The 24,062-nt window shown below is 37.6% G+C and overlaps 1 protein-coding gene across 1 annotated transcript in view; it reads right to left on the bottom strand.

Annotated features, from left to right (window-relative positions):
* The window catches only part of arhgap15 (Rho GTPase activating protein 15), a 709,745-nt gene that overhangs the window by 89,824 nt on the left and 595,859 nt on the right, over positions 1-24,062 (bottom strand). The window contains exon 14 of the mRNA XM_028806513.2: positions 1,887-1,992. Coding sequence (XP_028662346.1) covers positions 1,887-1,992 — 106 coding nt within the window. The remainder of the gene's footprint in view (positions 1-1,886; positions 1,993-24,062) is intronic.

Raw genomic sequence — 24,062 nt, 5'->3', positions numbered from 1 at the left:
TAAGTACCAGAAGGAAGAAAACCTCACAAACATAATGAGAGATATTAATAGTATAGTTGTAGTAAATGGAAATAATACAGTCATTTTAATAGCAAGACACAAAATAGCACATCTAATTACCATAATTAACATATGTGAATACATGCATGCATTTAGTCGAAATGTTACCATTTCAGAATTAAAGGTATGATTATATTTTATACAGTTTTAATGCACACAGTATACAGCAAAAAACATTGAGGAACCTAACATTTAGTAATTTACTTTGTTTAAAACTATACAGCACATCTGTATATGAATTTAGTAACAAAGTTTGCTGATACCTCACACTTATTACTTTGTGACAGCCTAAAATTCTCAAAGCCACTTCATCAAGTTTCTGGATTGAGAGTGAGTTTGAATCTGTCCAAGAAGCCTTGGATGTAGCACCAGTCAATTGCAGGACCCTTACTCACATAGGAGGCCAAATAAAGTACCCAGCCTGAATTTGAAGATGTGGAAAAAGAACTGGAATATCTAGTGAAAGATACAAGCAGACATGGGGAGAATATGCAAACACCAAACACACAAAGAAAAGGCATAGGAGTCAAACACAGAAAGATGGATCCATGGGGAGCAATGCTACCTACAGGAACACCCTGTGTGTTAAGTAAAGAAATAATCAAATAAATATTTTCACTGCTTTTAACACACCTGTGTGTCATGTCCATTCTAATATACATCTGAATTACAATCACAGCAAATCTACTTGCAATTACAGTACATACAGTATACTGTATGAATGCTCATAATATTCAGGGAGATAATATGATGGAAAGTAAATATACAGTGTTCAACAAATAACACTAGGAAACAGTAAAGTCTGCTGTTATATTACTTAGCTAAAAATATGTTTCAGAACCAGCAGTGCAGATGCGTTTGGAGATCTAGTAAGTGTGGTATGAGTAGGTCCAACACAAGAATCAGCTGGTGAAGAAACAAGATCTGGACAGGAATAGAGGAGGTGTCTGCTAGCAAGGTGGATCTGAGCTGCCTATAATATCCTACCTAGCCCTCCCAGTCTTTGTATGAGGAGGAGGAGGGCAGACGTTGGAGCATATCTTCAGCTGCTGTATAGATAGTAAAGATTGACTAGTAAAAATGGCAAATGTATCGATTTAAAATTAAATATACAGCACAATAAAATGTTCAGAATGTGAAGGGGGCTGAATACTTTCTGATTTCACTGCATACCACTGTTTTATAGTTCAACTCTTAATCCTTCAAAAGACAGTAAAGCAAATAAAATTCAAAAGACACAAAAGCAAAACAGACAATGGTTTAGCCAATTATAATAAAAGGCATGTAAGAATTACTTTTCTATTTACATTTCTCTGTTTAAAAAGTGTCATGTGTGATGGGTGATCACATTTCATGCTAGACCGAGATAAGGGATACCACTACAGAAAAAGAGGAGGCGCTGTTGCTAATAGTTTAGTCTTCTTTTCCCACAGCTTAGAGAAGACGCCCAGTGAGGGCCCCCAGCCTCGATCGTGATGCTCAGAACAAGTCCCACTACTATCCGGTCGGAAAACACCTTTAGAGGAGAAAAATGGCGTCTCATTTACAATCTGGAGTCAGTGCAAGATGAACTCTCATGTCAGATCCAATTAATAACTTTATGGGCAAAGGACTCTATTGTGGATTTTCAGATCAGCATCTTTTTCTTTGTGCCATTGTGCACCGTTTTGTTTTTGTTTCAGGCAATTAAATGGGGTTACCAGAGTGGTACCCCAACAATTCTTGCTGTGTCAGAGTGGTTTCTTACTGCTGGTCAAAAAAGATATGGCCAGATCGCTTAGCCACTTAATGTGAACCTAGAACACAATAATTATAACTAAACTTACTTTTGAAGATGTTGAAAAAGAGCCCTCATTGTGTCATGATTGGGTTTTGGGAGCTGCCGTATCAACTTCTTCATAGACTCAACTCTCTGCCTGTAGTCACGTTTTTCTGTTAAAAAAGAAAAATAAAGAAACTAAGTACCAAAAATAAACTATACAAAAAACAAAAGTTGCTATTCAAAATTATGTGTGCAATGAATATTATGGCCACATGCTACAAATCATTTGCAAGAGCAGAGTATCCAGAGAAACATTTTGTTTCCGTCTAGGTGGATCAATGAACAGTATTTAATTGCACACCTTTTTAAATAGACTTCCCATTTATCTCAACAATAATTAGAGGTTTCAGTGAGCACGCAGAGAGCAATGACACCATAGGTCAATGCCTGCCTGTGTGTTTACTGGGGGCCAAGTAACTGTAGCTGTTAAGAGGTAATGTTAAGTAGATACTGGCTTGCAAACCAAAGTCAATTGTTGTTCAGCTTTTCCTGTGACAAGAAGAACACTGCAAGTGAGAAAGATACAAAGTCATTATGCTGGATGTTCAGAGAGCTGCTATGGCATCAGGCACTGTGATCTGTTATCACAGAAAAACGATTCTCAGCTCTCATGTTTCTCTATGGAGCCACACATTCCACTTATCAGGTAATAAGTGAAGCCTGATTTGTGCTGTCAGTTACTACATATATCAGCTACCATTCTGTGTTAGTCAGATTCTGGTTCTGACATTCAAATGTGCAGTTTTCTATTACTATAGATAGTGGAAACACACTGGAAGCAAGCAAAAGACTTTTCTTCCAAAGGCGGATAAACACATGCTAATTCATTTAGAAGGATTCAGAGATGAAAAGTATGTTTAATTCACAGCTAATCAGCTTAAACAAATTTAAATTATACATTTAGATGCCTTTTTATTGGTGTTGGTTATTTGCTTAATTTTATATAAAATATATGCTAAACACTCCATCAGTACATTATATCCAACTAACCCTTGTCAACAAAGATGCTCACAGACAAGTTTAACCTTGCCACAAAAAATGTAAACCTTTATTATTAGTTTCACTTTAATCCTCCATCCATTTCTTACCCAAGATGGTAAGGTAGACAGTCATTAACATGTGCATATATTGAAAATGCTTAGACTACAATTTAATCTGTAAGAAATGACACAATAAATGCATAACATTCGTCAAAAATAATAGTCATTTTACAATAATAAATTACCAGTGACAGCATATGTTGTAAACATTTATGCAGTTTACATTTTATATTCTTTCACATGACAATCAGTGTAGTTAGTGACGAAGACACTCGGCTTTAAACCTCATGTCAGCCCACTGTGTGAACCTAATCAAATTACTTGACCTGCATGGGCTTCAATTGTATATTTTAGTACCTGAAATCAGTCTAATTAATAATTAATATGTGTGCCTGTAAAATGCCTTGGAACACTGGTTCATAGTGGAAAGTTTCTAAATACAATACACATTTTTTTGTTAGCTTGGACATTCATTGTCAGCAATCAGTATTAACTTTGGAACATCAGGGTGACTCAGGTATGGAGTCTGGATTCACTGTTACACTCTATTTATGGTTTTTCTCTATGTATCCTGGCAATAATGGCCTGGTACAGGCCATCATTCCTTGGAACAAGACCAGCGCTCAAGATGTTGTTGCAGTGCAGCCACTATGAATGATCTCCTCCTTTGACTAAAGGAACAGGAGTCCCTTGAGGAGACAAGTTTAATATAACTAATGTAATAATAATAATTCATTACATAGCGCTTTTCTCAGTACTCAAAGCGCTATCCACACAGGGAGGAACCGGGAAGCGAACCCTCAATCTTCCACAGTCTCCTTACTGCAAAGCAGCAGCACTACCACTGCGCCACCTGTGAGGAGAATAAGAATGAGTCGGAGACATCACAAAGGTTTGGGGCAGCCACCCGTATATTATGCTTGGCTGCAATTGCTCTTTTTAAGTACACGATGTGAATCGTTCAGAGTCCAAAACAGAACCGCCTGTAGTGAGGCAAGATGGCAGTTTTATAGGCCTGGAAAGGAAATGACGTCAGTGTAGCAGGAACTGGGAGTGGCGTCCTCGTGGTCGGAAGTTACGTTATCCTTGGGGCCGGCAAGAGGCGGGATTTCCCGGGAAAGGTCTTCAAGAGAGTGAGAGAGATAGTCAGTACACTCCGCCGCCACCCTGGCCTGGCGTAGAACTACAAGTGATTAGGCCCTTCTGCTGTTCCCCATGCGCACGTGTGTGACACTAAGTTGATCTGAAACACAGTCCATGTATATGAGATTATGTTTTGGCTAAATTTCAGTAAGACATCAAAGTGTTTAGTGTCTAGCTAAAAGTTCATTACCAAATTCAAGTTTACCAGTTTGGTCAGAAGTGTAAGAGAACCTGAGATGTGCAACAATGTTTCTTATTTTAGCAGTGGAAACATCTCAGTAGCAGGACATTTAGTTCATAAAATCCAAAGAAAAGTGAAAAAATGGGTTGAGGAGATACCTCTGAGGTGCAGAACAGTTTGATTCCTCTCCTTATTGCCAAAATGCTAAATGCAATATACAGTAGAAGAGTTAGGTATTGGCTCCAGCAGACCCCCATGACTCTGTAGTTAGGATATTGCGGGTTACATAATGGATGGAGTTAGGTGACACACGTAGGTGAATGTGTCTTATTCATTTTCATTATCTGTAGCACAAATAGGTATTGTCACACACGTGCGCATGGGAGGCAGGTAAAGGGCTTGAGTGATGGCAGTTCTGAGACAGGCCGGGAGGTGGCAGAGTGCACTGACTCTTTTTCTCTCTTCCCTGTAGACCATTCCCGGGAGATTCCATCTGCCTCTCTTGACGTCACTTCCAGGACTGAGCCAATGGAAGGAGACCTTACTGGCTCCGGCCCCTGTGATGTCATGTCCAGGCAGGAACCAATGGCTAAAGAAACATGGCCCCGATCCTTATGACCTCACTTCCTGTCTTCCCCTTTAAAAGCCTTCCCCTTTCCCCTATTTGTCAGTCTTGTTCTGGACTCAATTGTATGCACATCAGTGCTGTTATTTGATAAAAAAATGACTTTGCAGCCAGGATACCATATTATACGGGTGGCTGCCCCAAACCTTTATCAGTTTATGTCTCGTTTTTGTAACAGTATGAAAACAGCAACACACACAAAATGCAACAGTGAACTAGTTAGTCATTAAGTGACTTGAAGTACAACAGAGTATATAAGAATCAATTCCATTTTCATGTTACTTGTTATGTAAATTCAGAGAATACAATGCAATATTTTGGACATGTTACCAGTTGACAGCAGAAATCAGAACACAAAAGTGAGATTAACTGAACATCTCACTTGCTGTTAATAACAATAATTAATTGTATTTATATAGTGCCTTTCACATGCTCAAATCACTTTGTTCTGTCTTTCCTTTGATTGTAAGGACATGGAAATTTGCTGTCTTACTGACTGTGGTTGATCAGACCTTAGTGTTCTTCTCTGGTTTGTTGACATACATTAGGAACCATTGCATCCAGAATTATTGTTAAGAACTTTAAAATGTATTAAAATGATGTATGAGGTATGACAATTTAATTCCTGGAACGGCCACGTAGTGTTGCCTGTGTGGGTAAAAAGCAGAGGTTTTTTGATTACAAGGGGGTAGCCCATCAAGAATTTGTTCAACAGAAACAAACTGTCAAACGATAATGCTACTCAGAAGTGCCGAAAAGCTTACTGGATTCTATAAGAAGGAAAAGACTGATTCCAGGAAGTAAATTGTCACACCTCGTACACTTGTGTATTTTCTGTATATGTTGCATGCCATTGTGTGTTTAACTGTTATATCGCATAATATTTGAAAAGCTATAAGATTAGATAGGAAGAAAATGTGTCAGAATGGGTAAAAGGCCCAACATTTCCCTTAGACAGCAACAAAGAATCTTTAAATGTCTCATTTCTCATGAACTGTATTTGGAGAAATTTATAAGAAAATGTAAGCCCTGGTAATTCCATGAACAAATGAAATATTTTTGTGGTTCTACTGTACAGGTGAGATGACCAAAAGATATTTGCAAATGAGACAAATATACAAAATCACAAAACAAAGAAAGAAAAGTCTCTCATCAGATGTATAGTTTACCAGATGGCAACTGCTGGGACCATGAAGTAAAGTGAACAAGGAACATTTAGTGGCAATGATAACATTCAATAGTATTTCAACCTTTGCACAGGGTCATTTTTCTTTTATAGGTAATAGTACTGTAAATATCACCAAAAGTCACAGGTCAGCTGATATGTGACAAGCTCCTTTATGAAATGTGAAAAGAAGCAAAATGTCTTTCTGTGGGTATAAAATAAATATATACAGTTTTATTTTTATGGATGATGTTCATAACCGTTTTTTCAGTCATATTTTAAAGAACCTTCTTCTAATATCCGCCATGGCCCAGGATACATTTTGTCACCCATTGTCACTTAGTTTGTATTGAACTGCATCTTCAGTACAGCACTGTGGATCAGAATTAAGGACAAGGTTTTGATTTATAAATCTATCTAGGTTGTTTATTTTTTCATAAAACAATGATAAGATTTAAATGGTAAACACGCAATCACATATTTACATTAGGTTCATTTCTGAAATTCTTTCTCTCTCTCTCTGTATGTATACAGTATATATACACATAAATATCCATAATATAGCATTTATAGATAGACTAGCCAAAGTACCTGGCATTGCCCAGGTATAGTATATTTGTAAAATGGGTTAAAGTAAGAAAGCAAATATTTATGTTTTTTAAATGCTGACGTTTTTGTAATTGCTGGCTGAAATGCAAATGTCCCATCCATCATAAACATTACTTCTTTTCTAAACATTAATCTCTCAGCTCTCATGAGTCAAGAATTTGTTTTTGATGTATGATTGGAGTGTAGTGACCTCTTTGCAAGTTGGAACCATGAACGCTGCTTCTATGTATTCCTGGTTTACTGTGGCTTCATGAATATATATTTAATCCCATATTCATATTCTGGATGGCTTGTTGAATATTAGAACACTGTAAAAATATCACAGGAACAGGCCATTTGGCCCAATAAGCTTTTCCATCCAACATTAAGTCATGATTTGAAGGTTCCCAAAGTTGTTCTCTTTGTTACACTACTTGTAAATTAATCCATGTATATATGGTCTTTTGTATAAAGGAAAACTAACATTTGTTCAACATCCACAAAATCTGCAAGTAACAAGTTTCCAACCATGTCCCTATATTCTTGTTTCGTAGTTTATTTTAAAGTAACAACTTGGATCCACTGTACTAATTCCTTTTGTTATTTTAAAAACTTTAGTCACATGACTCCTTAATCTGCATTTGCTAAATAACTAAATCCATGGAAAGCATCTAAAGTAGAGTGGGACTGGTGATGATTGGGGTTCACATATTACTACAGAAGACAAAACCAGTGACAGTTTTCAATAAAGTTCTAAAGGTGATTAAATGTTTTTCAGTCAATGTTGATTTAAAATTGCAAAAATCAAAACAGTGCATTGGCCTAAAATTATAAATACCTCATCATAACATGAACTTCAATAAATGTCTAACATCAAGAAACAGTAAAAGTTACTAACATTCATTGTTCTCTTTCTACATTATTCTGAACAGTGACTCAACATACTGTATGCTAAAGAAATCATGTTTCGTTCACCATTTCTTACCTCTAGCACACTTAAAAATGATATATACAGTACATGTACAATAGTGTTGGATTTTTGAAATAAGTATGGTTTTTCTTTGATAAAAAATGTAGTGTCATCAGTTCATTTTAGAAATATTGTCACGTGTACACACTGTACTGAATTTCTCATCCATATGTTAGACCAACACAGAGCAGGCGGGCACTGATGGCATAAATCTTGCTTTGTTGGTTATGTACATATTATAAGTTATATGATTAATAACATCACATAATTAATAGGTAGTGGTGAGGAAAACGGCCTAGTTTCAGATCACATGCAATTTTGCAACCTTGAAGCTCACTTAAAAGGGTGTTTTCAAATTTTAAAAGTTTTTTGGAGAGTTTGAAAGAAAGAAACATTGCTCTTTAAAAGTTTGACGACACATACAGTATATACCCTTTTTGGACCTACATATTCCTCAAAAAAGGGTTCAGATAAAAATGAATGGGGAAAAAACTGTCTTGGATATTCAACACAACCTACAATAAGACAAATAAATGAACTTTTAGACAAATGCTGTAATCCAGTGACACAATGAAATTGTTATCTAAATTAATGGAGAAAAAAACACTTTCCCTGTGATCTTAGATGAGATTCTGTTTTGGCTGGTACAAACCTTTACGCACACTGTAACAGTGTCCTCCAATCAGCCCTACCGCAATTGTGCTGCCTAATGGGAACTGCAGTCCATATGTTGGCACAGATTTTGAGGTTACCCACTTCATTAAACCGTTCTTCCCTGTATGCCATAATAGTTATATTTTAAGTTGGACCAAAGACAACGCATTTGCACAATTTTGTTAAAATCAGTTCAGTTACGTTTTCACGAATGACAAACAAACTGACAAACAAACATATATTTATATGCATAGAAATGAATCTGTTGATTTTGACTGCATAACATGTCATAGACAGAGGAACAATGTCACTTTTGAATATAACTAAATAGTCACTTAGGTAATATACATAAAGTAATTTCCAACATTCAACAAAAAATGTTTTTTGGCCTGATAAAATGGCAATCAGTGGTTACAATGGTCAACTGTTTGAAATTATTATCTTCTGCTAATGTTTGGCTGTTTACGTTCAGCAGAATATATGTTAACAGAATGTATGCTATTTTGTTACATTTTGATGTGTTCATTCATTAATTTTTCAAACCAGCTTTTAAGGTACCAGAGACAGGATAAGGACCAACTTCGGACAGCTTGTCAGTAAATCACAAGCAAGTTTTAGCTTCATAATCAACTTAACATGATGTAGGAGCACTGGGGAAACTCAATCCTAGCAATCCTAGAATTTCAATCCAGAACTTAAGAACTGTAATGGGGCAGAACAAATCACTAAATTATTCAATTGTGATTCATCTGTCATTCTACATTTCCATTCTCATCTATGTTTTGGGAGAATGACCAAATGAATAATATCACTAGTAAAACTGATGTTTTTGTACCAAGCTGCTGGTCTCTCCATGACAGAGTTGGACCCTTCAGACGAAGGGGAATCATTTGAGGTGTGTTAATCATGAAGTTAGAATGCACCCTTAGCACCTCCATGAGACATGTACAGTACATGGTATGGCCCAATGGGAGATGACTCAGGAATAGACTCAGGACAAGCTGAAATTATATATCTCAAATGGTCTGGAAGTATATGACAATTCTGCAAAAAATATTGGAAAAGATCACGGCAGATAGGGTAGGTTGTTGAACTCAGCTCAGCATACTGGCCAGGAAGTTCTCATCAGAATAAGTGGAGTTAAAAATTATGACTACAACAACAGTAAATGTAAAAAGATCTATCAATTTGCTTCCTGTTAGCAAATATACAATATGGTATACAATATGCAGAACTGAGCCAGCCTGCTTCTATACTAGTGCATAATGAAGTCTTCAAATATGTATTATCTACTGAACATATTCTACAGAAGTGAAATACACAAGGACTGGCATAATTTGGACTACTTCCAAGATTCGGAGATAGTGAGTGACCCAAGGCAATTTATTAATAGCATTCTACAACAATTATTTAGCAAAGGTTATTCTATAGTCCTTACACCAAAAATGATGCATCAGCAGATCTGGGGAGTTATTATTCACATTCACAAACTAACAAGAGTAACAAAGGTAGTAAAATGTGGATACAAACTGCGAACTGAGTTAATATGTCTGCTGCAAAATGAAACACAAACAAACGCCACTAAAAATGGCCATTGAGATCCTTTGAATTGAGCAAAAACTGTTACAATATGATGACTTGAATCAGAATCAAAGAACCTCACATGATAAACACTTCTTTCTACAACCCTGGCATTTATCTGTGAGCAGATATTATTACCACATCGACGGGTATTCTAGCTGTTATCATCGAAAAAGAGCCAACTAATCTTAATGGTTTGTAAAGTAGTTACCTGCATTGGACTGACATTTATCAAGATCATTTTAGCACAAGGGCCTGTGCAGCAAAAGGTCTTTTATCAGGAAGGGGTATCATTATGAATTATTGTTTGCGACTAGGTAGAAAATTGTACTTTCTAGCCACCTTTTGTTGCTATAAATCAACCAGTCACATCTCACCATTCTCCTACTTAAAGCTGCTGATCCTGGGTTTTTCTTTTTTCCATTGTTTTGTAGGAAAAACCAGACAGTTCTGCTTGGTTTTTGTCAATGTAGCATGTGCAAAGAGCATTTCATAGAATGTGCTATAGTGAGAAATGTACTGATTGCTTGATATATCAAAATTGTCAAATTAAAGTTGAGTAAAGCCCTACGATTGCAAATGATTACTACGGAATGCATATTAAAGAAGTTTTTCCTCTGTTCCATGCCAAGCTAAGGCATGCAGTAGTGAAATATATATTTAAAACCTTATTTAACTTGATTTGATTCATACTAGCACCCATAGTTTAAAGACTGGCCACAGTTTCCCTTCTCAGCTGCCTGAACTCGGGGGTGTCTACAATGTGACACTGGCTCATATTAACTACCATGCATTCTCTACAGTAGAAGTGGCAGATTTTTTGGCAGTGGATAGAATTTTAAATTTTTTTCTTCTCTCTCATCCTATATCTTATAATTTTGACTTTTGTTTCCTCTCATCCTACAGGCTGTGCAGGTAGTGCAGTCCAGTAGGTTAGACATTTCACTTTAAACTTCAAGGTTGCTGGTTCAGAACCACCACTGACACTGTTTGTGTGACTATGAGCAAGATGCTTAACCTGACTGTGCTCCAATTATAAAATAATGTTAAACAGATGTATTAAGCATTTCTACTTATAAGTGAGATAATATTCACTATAGAACAAGAGCTATTGACTTGGGTCACCACTGAAAGAATGAAAATTCATTCTCATATTCCTGGAACTAATTCAGAACTTCACTAACCTTGTGGAATAGAGAGTAATTGTACTTAATATGGCTATTCATACAGGGGTCCACTGCTGTTATGAAAGGATACACCGGATTAGCAATGATGTTCAGATAACCAATAGTATTCCAACATTTCTCTGTTTATATCAAGGGACCTAATGCGTGCATAAACCATACTGTTACATTTATGTTGTCAAAACCCAATAGGATGAATATCTAGTATCAGAGGACCTTGAGACAGAACCTGATGTTTTCAGCAGCTAGCAGAATCAGAAAAAATACTGCTGTAACCATTTCAATCTTTCCATAAAGGTTGGTTCAGAAAGATTAAAAGAAGAATCAGATTAAAAGACTCCATAAGGTTGGCATGAGGGCCCAATGTCCACTAGTGTAACCTGTGCTCACAGCCCATCGCAGTGCAACTTGATTGGCATTCACCAGAGAATACCACAATTGGCAGCTCCACCATTGGTGCCCTGTTCTCTTCACAGATGAGAACAGGTTCGCACTGAGCACATTTGACAGACGTGAAGGAATCTGGGGACGCTGTGTTAAATGTTATGCAACCTGCAACATCATCCAGCATGACCAGTTTGGCGGTGGGTTAGTGATGGTCTAGGGAGACATATTTGGATGGTCGCACAGACCTCCATGTGGTAGGCAATGTTACCCTGACTGTTGTTAGGTACCGGGTTGAGATCCTCAGAACTATTGTCAAACCTTATGCTGGTGCAGTGGGCCCTGGGTTCCTCTTGGTGCAGGACAATGCCTGGCCTAATGTGACCAGAATGTGTAGGCAGTTCCTGAATAACGAAGGCACTGATGCCATTAACTGGCCCGCAGGTTCCCCGGATCGGAATCCAATCAAGAACCTTTGTGATATTATGTATTGGTGCATCCGACACTGCCAAGTAGTGCCACAGACTGTCCAGGAGATCACTGATGCCCTGATCCAGGTCTGGTAGGAGTTCCCCTAGGACACCATTTGCCATCTCATCAGGAGCATGCCCTCACATTGTATGGCACATAGGGGCCATACACACACTACTGAGTCACATTATGAGTTGGTGTGATGAAACTCGCACATATTGGATCAGACAGTGATTTCAGATGTTGAATTTGATTTTTGGTGTGATGTTGAATCCAGCCCTCAATGTGTTGGTGATTTTGGTCTCCATTGACCGTTGTTACATCATTTTGTTCTCAGCGAATCACATGGTATTTTCAATTGAATATTTTGTTCATTGAGATTTAAGTGTTCCTTTAATTTTATTGAACAGTGCTTTGTTAGTGCCTACTCAACTCCTGTATTAGCATCATCTATAAAAATGACCCTAACTGAGTAGTTCCATCTGAAAGACAATTTAACCCAATAAAGTAATTGCTCAGTATAGATAGTTTCTATAGTTTATACCATCTGAAGGCGCTTCAAAGTACAAAAGTACAATACCATTATTTACAATTATTTCAGACAAATCAAGCTCTGGCAGCCTGCAATGGGTTACAGTGAGTTGGAGATGAATATTAAAGTGTTGATTCTGTGTTGAAATTCCTGCCTTTTAGACATTGGACCACACTGTCTTAAATATAGAAGATTACTTTTTAACTTTATCTGCCATGAATGTCAGTGCATGAAACAAACCCAAATGTAAAAAATGGCAAGGATGAAGTTGTTGTAAGCAAGCAATCAAAAATAAAATGTGGCATTTTAATATTTATTTTTTGTATCCCTGTATTCACCTTAGCTGAAAGACAACATATGTTTCCACAAATACCTTACATAAAGCATGTCTGAAAGCTCTCTGGATGATTAGAAACATTCTTAAACTTAAGAGGATATCAAAGGATTGACAAAGCATTTAGTCTACCAGACAGTTATATTACTGTTTACAATACAGGCAGCTTCCTTAGTGCTGTGCTTTTTAGTTTGTGGATATTTCTATCTATCTATCTATCTATCTATCTATCTATCTATCTATCTATCTATCTATCTATCTATCTATCTATCTATCTATCTATCTATCTATCTATCTATCTATCTATCTATCTATCTATCTTTTAAAGAGTGCACTGATCAATTAGCTGACATTTACAATAACATCTTTAATAACTCATCAAGAAAATCTGTGGTCCTTGCCTGCTTCAGAGACAACGAATTATATCTTTTTTGTCAATGAAAATAAAATGAGATCATCGCAAAGACTACAGATCAGTGGCACTCAATCCTTTTGTAATAAAATGTTTTGAGACACTGGGGCTGAGTCATATTAAATTGAATATTAAAAATAGTTTGGGTCACCTCCACTTGGCATGTTGTCACAACTGGATCATAGAGGATGCAATTGTGAAGGAAATTATTTTTATGCATTTTTCTGTATTTTCAAATATATTCTTATGTACATTGTATACGTACAGTATATATATATATATATATATATATATATATATACTGTATATTGCTATCATACAAACTAAGGATCTCCATTACCCTGCCCAAGGTGGTGTAGGCTTGAACATGTAATAATTTGTTTTTTTCATCTTTCATAAGATGAAAGATCATAAGATTGTTTACTGTTCTCTTACTGTCTTTATTTTCTAAGAACTATAAAACCTGAAAGAATGCAATTGTTAGCCAGAGAGACCAGTTGAGTGTAGAATTCACTCATCTCTTTCCAGTGGGTATGTTGAATAAATATAAAAATAAAATGCAGAGTAAGCTCAGAAAAAGTATTTAAAAGAAATCCATGTGTGGCACCCGGATGGGGCTTACGCCCGGCCGGGACGCCCAGGAGGACAGGAGGAGGGCTCATTCCTCCTCCAGAACGCGAGGGGGCGTCCGCCCTGGTTGTATTGGGGGTCACGGGTACAGAGCTTGGAAGCTCTACCCTGTAGGGGCCCCGTGACCACTGCCAGGGGGTGCCCTGATGCCTTGGGGACCCTGGACCCCAGCGCTTCCGCCACACCCGGAAGTGCTGGGGGGAAGAGAAGAAGGGACACCCGGAGTGCTTCCGGGTACACAGCTGACACTTCCGCCACACTGGGGAGTGTCGGTGGAAGATTGCCGGGGAGCACCTGGAGCACATCCGGGTGTGTATAAAAGGGGCCGCCTCCCTCCAGTCATGAACAAGAATCGGGAGGAAGTATGATGATGTCGGGAGGAAGACAAGGAGGCGGCCTGAAGAAGGCATTGTGTTGTGGCCAGGACTTTGGGGTCTTTGGGGTTTGTGAACATAGTAAGACTGTAAATAATAATGTAAATAAACGTGTGTTGGGTGACATGAACGTGTCTGCCTGTCTGTGTCTAAGCCAGTTCCCACACCATGATACCATATTCCTTCCACTTCATATAATTCTGGTACATCTGTATAATACACACTATTATACCAGATACTATGCATGTAATATAGCTCATCTCAGCTTGGTAATTTACACTATTGACCATCAAAGCCTATCACAAACCTATTTCACTTTGTACTTGATGCCACACTCTTCAACTCATCACTTTCACACTGGCATTCTGAAAAGTAGTGTCCTAGGCATCCATCCATCCATCCATTTTCCAACCCGCTGAATCCGAATACAGGGTCACGGGGGTCTGCTGGAGCCAATCCCAGCCAACACAGGGCACAAGGCAGGAACCAATCCTGGGCAGGGTGCCAACCCACTAACATATAACTCTGTGCCACTACACTCTTTGTTCGCGGGTAACTGTGTGACTAAGATCAACTGTACCTTATTAATTTTACTGATGACCCTCATTGTAGGCCTGCTAAACAGCAGGAAGACAACTTACAGAGAAGAGGGTTGCCTTCAGATAAAGTGGTGTCAAGAAAGCAATATTTCAATTAACAGCAAATCCAAGCTACTAATCATAGACTTGGGCATGGTGATATGTAGATGAGCACAATACATCTCTGTCATTGTCAACAAGGCAGTGATTTTGCATACTCTGTTGTTTTAGGAAAGCAGAGTGATATCCATCCATGCTCACCAATTTCTATGGGACATAGTGGAGTCCCTACTGACTACATGGTCTCTTAGAATGACACCTTCTGAGGTCAGAACTACAAAATACTACAGAGGATTGTGAAGTTATCATAGAATATCATTGGCACTCAGCTCCTTTTTCATCATAAAGCATGCTACATTCAGATGGCAAAAAGAATTAATAAAGATCTCAGCAACCCTGCATGTCTACTGTTCCCCGACCTCCATTAGTACCATTAGCACTTGCACCCGTAAATTCAGAGAGGGCTACTCAACAGCTACACATATTGAAAAACCTTCTATATAATGTATATCCATCCATCCATTTTCCAACCCGCTGAATCCGAACACAGGGTCACGGGGGTCTGCTGGAGCCAATCCCAGCCAACACAGGGCACAAGGCAGGGAACCAATCCTGGGCAGGGTGCCAACCCACCGCAGTATATAATGTATATTACGTAGTAAATGTTTGTTGTATTCAATGTATGTTGTATTGATTTTATTTTTTTTGATGTTGGTATTGTATCATTTTTACTAGTCTGTGGGACACCTACAAGTAAGAAATACATTGCACCATCTACATATGATAGGAATCGTAAGTTGACCTGAATATTCACAAATTGCTAAGCATTTTCCCATAAGGGCATCCTTCATTTTTGAATTTTGAAAGTTATGTAAGTTAAGTTAACTTCATATGGATTAATTCTTTTCTATGCATAGTTAAATTGATAAAACTAGTAGCATTCCTTCGACCAGAGATGAAGTATGTAAAAAGTACATTGATTTTCCTTTTATTCAAGGAGAATTAGTGTATTTTTTATAGGAAGTCAAATGATTTACAGCCAAGAGAGCATGCTTGGCTTATAGAGGTGGTTACCACTAACCTGTAATTCATCCATCTTCTTTTAGGAGAGCTCTGTCTGACCTCTGACCTGCAGCAGACCTGAAGCATTCATCATGCTCTGTTTGGTAATGTGGTTAACTACCTACTTCCTCCTGTCAGGAGGTACAATCTTCTTGGAGGCTCTTGGAGTTAAGCAGGTACGAAAACTGCACAGTACATTTTCTGTGAATGAAGAAATTTACTTTGCAACATCCTGTCTCAAAAGATATGCTTCAGTGTGAAGTAAGAAATGAGACTACTTCTATTTTTGCCAATGATGAGTGAATATTTTTGCCTTAATATTGGTTTATTCTTATGAAGGAAAATACAGTTCTTAGCATTCCCTGATAAAAACTCACCACTATGTGTATGAAATGATACTAAACAATGAGTCAACTGAGACCGAGCTAGGCTCACCCGTTTGATTTTGTGATTTACTGTTGTTTTATTGTAAATGCATTTGATAAAAGTAACAATAAGGTTAATTCCTTATCTTTGTTGCACTGCGTAAAATGGTGCACTTTGGCTCAGTTTCTTAGCCAACTTACTATAATAGCACATGTTAGGGGATTTTTGAGAACAACACTAAGGCCAGGATGAAACCAACTAATTAATCACAGGGTGAAAATTATTTTAATTCACTGTGCTGTTGAATACATGACACTGCTTTTAGGTGCTACCTAACCTCAGTGTAGAGTATATAGTATGGTCTATAAGAATGTCTTTTCTTAACTATTTGCTTCAGAATATTTTCTCATAAGCTTGTCACATAGTCACACCTCTTTTATACAGTATTCTTAATTTTCACTTGTGTGACAAAGCCTAAAAATGGTACTTAACCCAAGAGCATTTACATTTGATACTTATCTTACTTAGGGACTTTTTTCTATTCCATAATTTATTCACATGTTAAGTTCCAATATCACTATGCAGAACAGTAACATTTTTCATACCTTGCCACCAGGGTTCTACAAAGCTCATGTGCCTCTTCTATCATTTAGTTTATAAATCGAGAGATGAGTGTTCTGAGTGTAAATGATTTCATACATAGGGTGTTAATACTATGCGTAGTGCAGTTTTTTATGACAATGAACTTTGTTAGCAGCATTGATGATGAAAGCACCGCTAAATATCCAGCCACTGTTTGGAAAGAAGTAGTAAGTAGATTATACACTCATTTACAAACTACAGCTTCTTAAACCTGATTATAGAAATAAAAACCTGTGTTTTCCATCATGATGAAAACTAAAAAAGGATGTGGATTTCAGTTTGGTATAGTTCATCCTAAAGTGTTCTGAAGGTTATTCCATGCAATCACTTCCAAATGCACAGCACTCCAAAGGTTTATGTTTGAAACTATTTTCCATACTAATATAAAAGAAATGTTAGTGCTTTAGTCAGTTATATATAACAAATCTCAGTGCTGCTGGCTTAGGTTCTGGCTCCCAACAACCCAGAAATTGATTATAGTGACTTTGAGCATGTTGTGTCATGTTAAATTACATTTTTTTTGTTTCCTTTATTTTTCCAAGTCAGTTGATGTTATTCAAAAAATACAGAGTTGTAAAGCCCACCATGCATATAGGGTGCTAGAACCAACCGTAGATGGGGTGACAGTACATCACATTGAACACACCCATGTGGGAAGAATGAGCCACATCAGTCACTAGCGCAAGAATTATTTTTATTTATTTTTGAGGACAATGGAAATAAGTGGGACAGACCAGAAGAGTGGAAGATATGGTGCAGTCATGCTAACTTCTTGAGTTAAAAAGGGTTCTACTGCTCAGCTCTTACTATACCTGTGCATCTGGTCCACAGTGATCCTGCAAGTGTGAGAGTCAGGGTTTGACTTAAGGAAGAAAACCAACTGCAGCAGGTGCTCCAGATAAGCTAGAACTTCATTCTAATGGTGTTAGAGGTTTGATGTCCTTTTTGAGGTTAATTCATGTTGCTGGGAAAGTCTGCAAAGTAAGTGCATGTGAAGCCATGATGATACAGTAATATGCTGTGCAGCAGTCATGCTGGCCATTCAGGCTACAGAAACTCTTTTTTAGCTGCTTCTGTTAAACATGCTTGCTACTCTATATTGGTATGTAAGCCTGAATGCTGAGGGCAAAGAACAGCGTTAGCCATGGAGCACTAACAACCCCAGCCCTACATAGTTGCATAGTTATTTTCAAATGCTATGGAACAGATGGGAAACACAAGTTTCCCAGTGGGAAACTTCACAAGAATATCCTCCGAAGTGGATGCTGCCAGTGGGTCAATTTGGAGAAAACAGTACTACCTGAATTCACCCGTTTGAGATGTAATGTTGATCTCTTCCCTCCTTAAATGGTATAAAAGGAAAAATTTAACCAGATGAGAGAAATTTGTTTTTTGTGGTTGAAGTGTATTTGGAGTAATTCAATACATCATGCCTAATGTGTTAAGTTTTGGGTTTTATTTTTCCAAAAAAAACTTTTTGCCTTTTATCACTTTTTATGTAGACCATGAAGCAAATCAGCAACAATCTTTCAAAACCCCAACTGGAAATTCAGATGAACTCAATGAAGTGGAAAGGTTTGATCTCACAAGTGGGAACTCTGAAATTTCCTATAGTATGTGAACATGGCCCAAGATCTTTTGTAGTTCATATGATTAAACTGCTAATGTGTCCAGTTGCTGATAGAGCTGTGAGCATGAAGGTCAGGTTTTAACGCTAGTGTGGGCTAAGAGAGATCAATATCTTGATTATAAGGGTGGTATGGGTGGGATGCACTTTGTGAGAACATTTAACTTAAATTGGATGAGACTGTTACAGAGTTTGATGTTAGAGACTAAAAGGTGCAGTGATAGCCCTGGCCCTTCATGTCTACAATAAGATCTTTTTAAGTTCATCTAATCAGGTTGTTGTGTGTTCATTCCCACATAAGGCTGTGATTGTGAATGACAGGCTTCAGTGCAAGGTGGAAGGGTAGATCAGCGTGCATTGAAGTTACACAAAATCTTCCTTATGTGGCGAGGAAGATGAATTCAAGTGGAAGTGAACATAGTGGTGTTTGATATCAGAGTCTGTTACAGTGGCACCAACCTTGTAAATACTAGTTTTTTGGGCCAGAAAAGCTTTTCATTGTCTGGAAGCATTTGGGCTTCAGTTTATTCACAGGTGGAGGATGAGTTGCAGTGGGCATTAATGTTGAACATCAGTTTGGTTACAATGGTGTAACAAGTGGGATGTCCTTGCTGGGTTAAAGCATGGACTTGTGAAACAGTGTTTCACATATCAGCCGGTTATGTCAAGCCGGCCTCCAATTTTGATTTTATACCTAATTCTAGTTCTACAAGGTTTATTGTAAAAGGTATAAATTACAATAAAATTCTTACTTGCATGTCCCTCTAGCTCCGAAATCATTAACTATCCAACGTTTAAAATTCAAAGATGTAGGTATTTAGTAAAACACCAACATGGTTTCAACAGGCACTACTCTCTAATGCTTCCGGATGGCTTCATTTACCGCGATCATCATGGCAAAAGAAGGACAGACATCATGTGTCTAATAAATAATACATAAGAAGTGACGTCAGACTGAATAAAACAAGATTTGGCTCTGTAGTGATAGCAGCATGATTGGTTTTGCATTCATTTTTCAAAGAGAAACAAGAAGAAAGAGATATTTTATTGCAATGTATATGATTAACAGCATATCGCATACATTTTAAGATGTACATGCAAATTAGAAAACTTTGTCAGCAATTTGCATATTCATCTTTTTTTCCAACAAGGCTAATTTTACAGTATTAGATTCAAGGTGACAGAACTGTAGTGAAACATTTTTAAAGCATTTTTTTAACATATTTGATAGGCTCATTTATGCCATGCAAAAGACTAAGCACTGTGCTCTATCACAGTTCCATCCCATTGGGTGCAGTAGGGTGCAGGCAGATGGAAGACAGTGACAGGGGGAGAAGTGCTTTTGCTTAGCCGTGCGTTAAGATGCCATCCAGAGGCTCTGCGCGCACTGCAGACACTTCATTAGGATGCCAGGGATAATAGCGAACTAGCACTCCGAGTGACACCCCATTTCCTGCTTACTGAGCTCTCCAACCTCGACAGATGTCAACAATCCCACATTGCCATTGTACAGACGGAACTTTCTAAATGCTATCTCTCACATTCGGACTTCCACAGCAGCAGGCTGTAAAGCACACACTGCGAGGCGCCAAATCAAGATGCTGAGGGTGGGCAATAGTTTTGATAGATTAATAATTTCTAAGAATAAGTCTTCACTTAGTCTTTAGGGTTTCTGCAATTGCAGAGAACATACTCTTGCACTTTTCTGCTTTTCAAATGAATTTACTCGGAGCCTGAACAGATGTTAGTTTGCTGTTAAGTTACTCCATCTGGGAAGCGTGATATCTTTTAGGAATTTCAGCACATCACAAAACAAGCCCTGTAAATACTAGTAAATGTCCAGCTGTCAAATACAGCTGACAAACTAGGCCGAGCCACAGAGTCACGTTTACATAAAAATACATATGTTCAATGTTAATGTGCCAGTTGTACTCTGTCTTCTTCACATATTGTAATATTATTAAAAACTAAATGCTGACAATTAAAGCAGCCTGTTCAGACAATGAGCAATACGACAAGTTCAAATTATTCATGTGGAATCTGTTGACCGTGTCATTAGATGTATACAATGTGTGAATGTTGGAATGAAATGAATATATGCAAAATGACAATGCTTACGTATTAATTGACATCAGAATGCTTTTATAATGAAGGAAGAAAAGCTGCATGCTTTTACTTTCCTTCTTGCTTATTGTTTGCATGGCTTCTTAGGGAAAATGTTGACTGATAAGCTTCTAGTTGCTGAGCCGAGCACTAGCACTCAATAGTGTCTGAAAAAAAACAAGCAACTCGGCCGGCCAAAAATCAGCACATACAAATGGATTAAAAAAATATCATGCAACGCTGCACTTTATAATGTTTTAAATTCAACTGGAATTTTAATCCTTAATTTGAATATGTATTCTGACCTCCTGTGCCTTTGGTTTTGAACCGCTACCAGATTTCAGACCGAGAGGAAATTGTTCTACATTTCCTGACAAATTGAGTTAAACGGACATTAAGTGGGCTTTAAGAAAACAAATGGCTGTCTTTATCACAGGTGGACACTGATGGCTTAATGGGGCCTGCACTGATCGTATCACAGCTAATGGCTTGACAGGAAGCATTAGGGTTTTTGTATAAAGAACTGGCAAAGCAAGTCCTGCTAACACAGACCTGTCAAGTGCTGCATGTCCCCTTTGTGCGGGGAAGCAGATGTTTGTATGTATACCGTGAACTGGCATTAGAGAAAGCAGCAGATGCCTGAAAGTGTGCCAGTTTTGTGAATTTTACAGACAGAACATGTTCTGTGAAAAAGCAGGGCCGCCCTCTGCCATAGGTGATCCCCTCTGGAACGTGCGGCTATGGCTCGACTGATTTTTTTTTTTTTTTCTGTATCTGGTTTCCTAATCTGCAGCAGAATATTCATATTCATTTTAGAAATACCAGTGCAAGAGTTTATGAAATTTGGTAATACGTCATAAAGTAAAAATTTAATTGGACAAAATGACAGTGCAGCACCACATCAGGTTTGCTAAAAATATAAAAAATATATCTTTAACTTAAAAAAAAAAAAAGATTAATTCTAACAGACACACTTACAAAAGCCTAAAACTGATGTGTCCTCAACGTACTCCATAAACCAAACATCAAATTACACTCCCACGTGTTTACATATTTTGTAACTGTCCATCTAGTTTGGGCTGAGATTTGGTGCCTATCCCAACACTACTAGGAACCAGTCCTGAATGAAGCAACAGTCCATAACAAGGGTATCAAACAAATAAACATTCTGTATTTAATATAGCACATTTCCGGTATGGCACTGCACAGTTGCACCAATATAGTTCAGTTGTTAACATGATGTAATAATTCTTCAGACACATTATTAGGATACAGTATTATACTGTAAAGGAATGCTCCTTATCATTAACTCTCTGTAACCCATAAGTATATCTTTAAAATCTCGTTCAGTCTTCCACATGGCAGTAAATACACAACTGGAGTTTAGATTTAGATTTGAGGTCAGCATGGTGGTGCATAGCTACAGGATTCTGGGATTAATTACCTGCCCTGCTACTGCCTGTGTGGAGTTTGCATGTGGACATTTCCCAGTGTGCATTCATTTCCTTCTTCTTCCATAATGCTTACACCTTAGAATAATTACTATTTCTAAACTGTAGGAGAATTAATTAGTTTAGGTACACACTCGTGCCTTGTAATGGACTGCTATCTCATACATCACTGGTCCCTGCCTTGAGCTTGAGACTGCAAGGATAGGCTCTGCGAAATGGATGGATGATTAGATTAATAAGTGTGTCGTAGGGCACATTAGTGACCTCTCTCACTAAGAAAGACAGTCTCAACGTGGCACTCAGATTTAACACCACTTGTGATTTCTGACCATTTACATTGATCACTGAGGGACATGCACAAGTTGGATATCCAGTAAAAAAGAAAACATGAGAGTTTATTTACCGCAAAATACTCTAAAATATAAATAAATCAAATTTTAAGACTTTTGAGAAAATTATACTAATAGCACAATTTTTTCCCCAATAAAATTAAAAACATCCAAAGATATATACATTTCTAGATATTAAGTATGAATCTCTTAAATCAGATATGGTCAAGAGAAGGCTAACATAGTTTGACACAAACAATATAGTTATTGTCATATCCCAGAGGGCCTGGACACTAGCTTTATAAAATTGTCACCTCTAGTATTCAATGGCATGAGACCAGTGGTTTACACCAGTAGCTAAAAGGTCATGAAATACACACACATATTAAGTTCTCATCAGCATATAAACTACTTGAAGAATACTACATGAGGAACTTAAAGAACTTCAACTGCACTAACATCTGTACCTTTATGTTACAGGTTTTTCCCTAAAAGCCTCATATGTTTCCTGAGAATCTGCAACTCTGGGTTGATTCAGCTTCCTAGAACTTCCCTAGCCAAGTTGATTGCTTCTTAGAAACATAAGGCACCTTTTCTGCTGCTGTATACTCCAAAGAACACATTTAATGCTCATATCTAATCCAGATAAGGTCCATTCCAACATCCAGAGGGGCAGTTCTGAGTTAAGTATAACAGACCATTATAAACAGTGTGTGCCTCATTGATAACAGGAGAAATGAAAATTGCAGACACCAAGCAGAAGTCAGGTGTGTATAATCTACAAATATAAGTCCTACTTTTAAAGGATGGTGGTTGAAATGTTTGGTTGGGGGGGTCTGGTACTTGAAAGTACACTTTATGAAAAAGAGCTGGGTAACCTATTAGTCTGTCTACTGCCACGTAATGCAAAGAAGTAATTAAAAAAAAAGATTAAAAGGTGCTGGGGTTATATACACAGTAACAAGCCATATAGAGTACAGGAGAAGTCAATAGAGGTTATGTTAACTGTTAGACAACATCAGGAACACTGTGCGTACTTTTGGCGGCCATATTACAAGAATATAATCATTTACAGTTGATCCTGGGATGCAGGGTATGATACAAGAGATAAGAATGAAAGAGGTGAATATTTTCAGCTAAAGGTTAATGGAAACTTGAGAGATAGGAAGATGTTTTCAGAGGAAAATGAATGGAGCAGAGTGGTAGAGCAGAAAAGTAGAAAGTGTAAGCTTTCTCAAAAGTCTTTGTAGAAGAAGTGACTGAAAAGAATTGGCATATTAAATGAAAATTCAGTAAAGCCAAACAAGTTTTGTTTTCAACTCAATCCACTGAACATTGACAGTGTTGTTGTAACTTTCTCAAAGATTTTTTATGCAGTTCTTCAGTAGTTAACTTGACATCTTTAATTATTGGCATAATGATGAAAGGTAGCCCTTGAGTCATGTGGGATCAGGTCCGGAGAAGAAGGTGGGTATGACATCTTTTTGAATCCACATTTTCGTGGAGTAGCCTTTGCATCTTTTGTAGTGTGATGCAGGCATTGCTCTAAAGCAGAAGACAAACGATCAACAGCTTTCCTTACCAAAATTTGTTTACATAATCTTTCCAACATTAACTTAGATCTTTAATTTTTTGGTACTGTAGAGTCACCATGTTTGTATTGTATTGGTTTTTATTTAGACACTGAGTCATAG

This window comes from Erpetoichthys calabaricus, chromosome 8 (assembly GCF_900747795.2).
Source record: "Erpetoichthys calabaricus chromosome 8, fErpCal1.3, whole genome shotgun sequence".
Classification (NCBI taxonomy): Eukaryota; Metazoa; Chordata; class Cladistia; order Polypteriformes; family Polypteridae; genus Erpetoichthys; species Erpetoichthys calabaricus.
The sequence above is the reverse complement of the archived record's forward strand: the minus strand, read 5'-3'. Positions and strand labels throughout refer to the sequence as shown.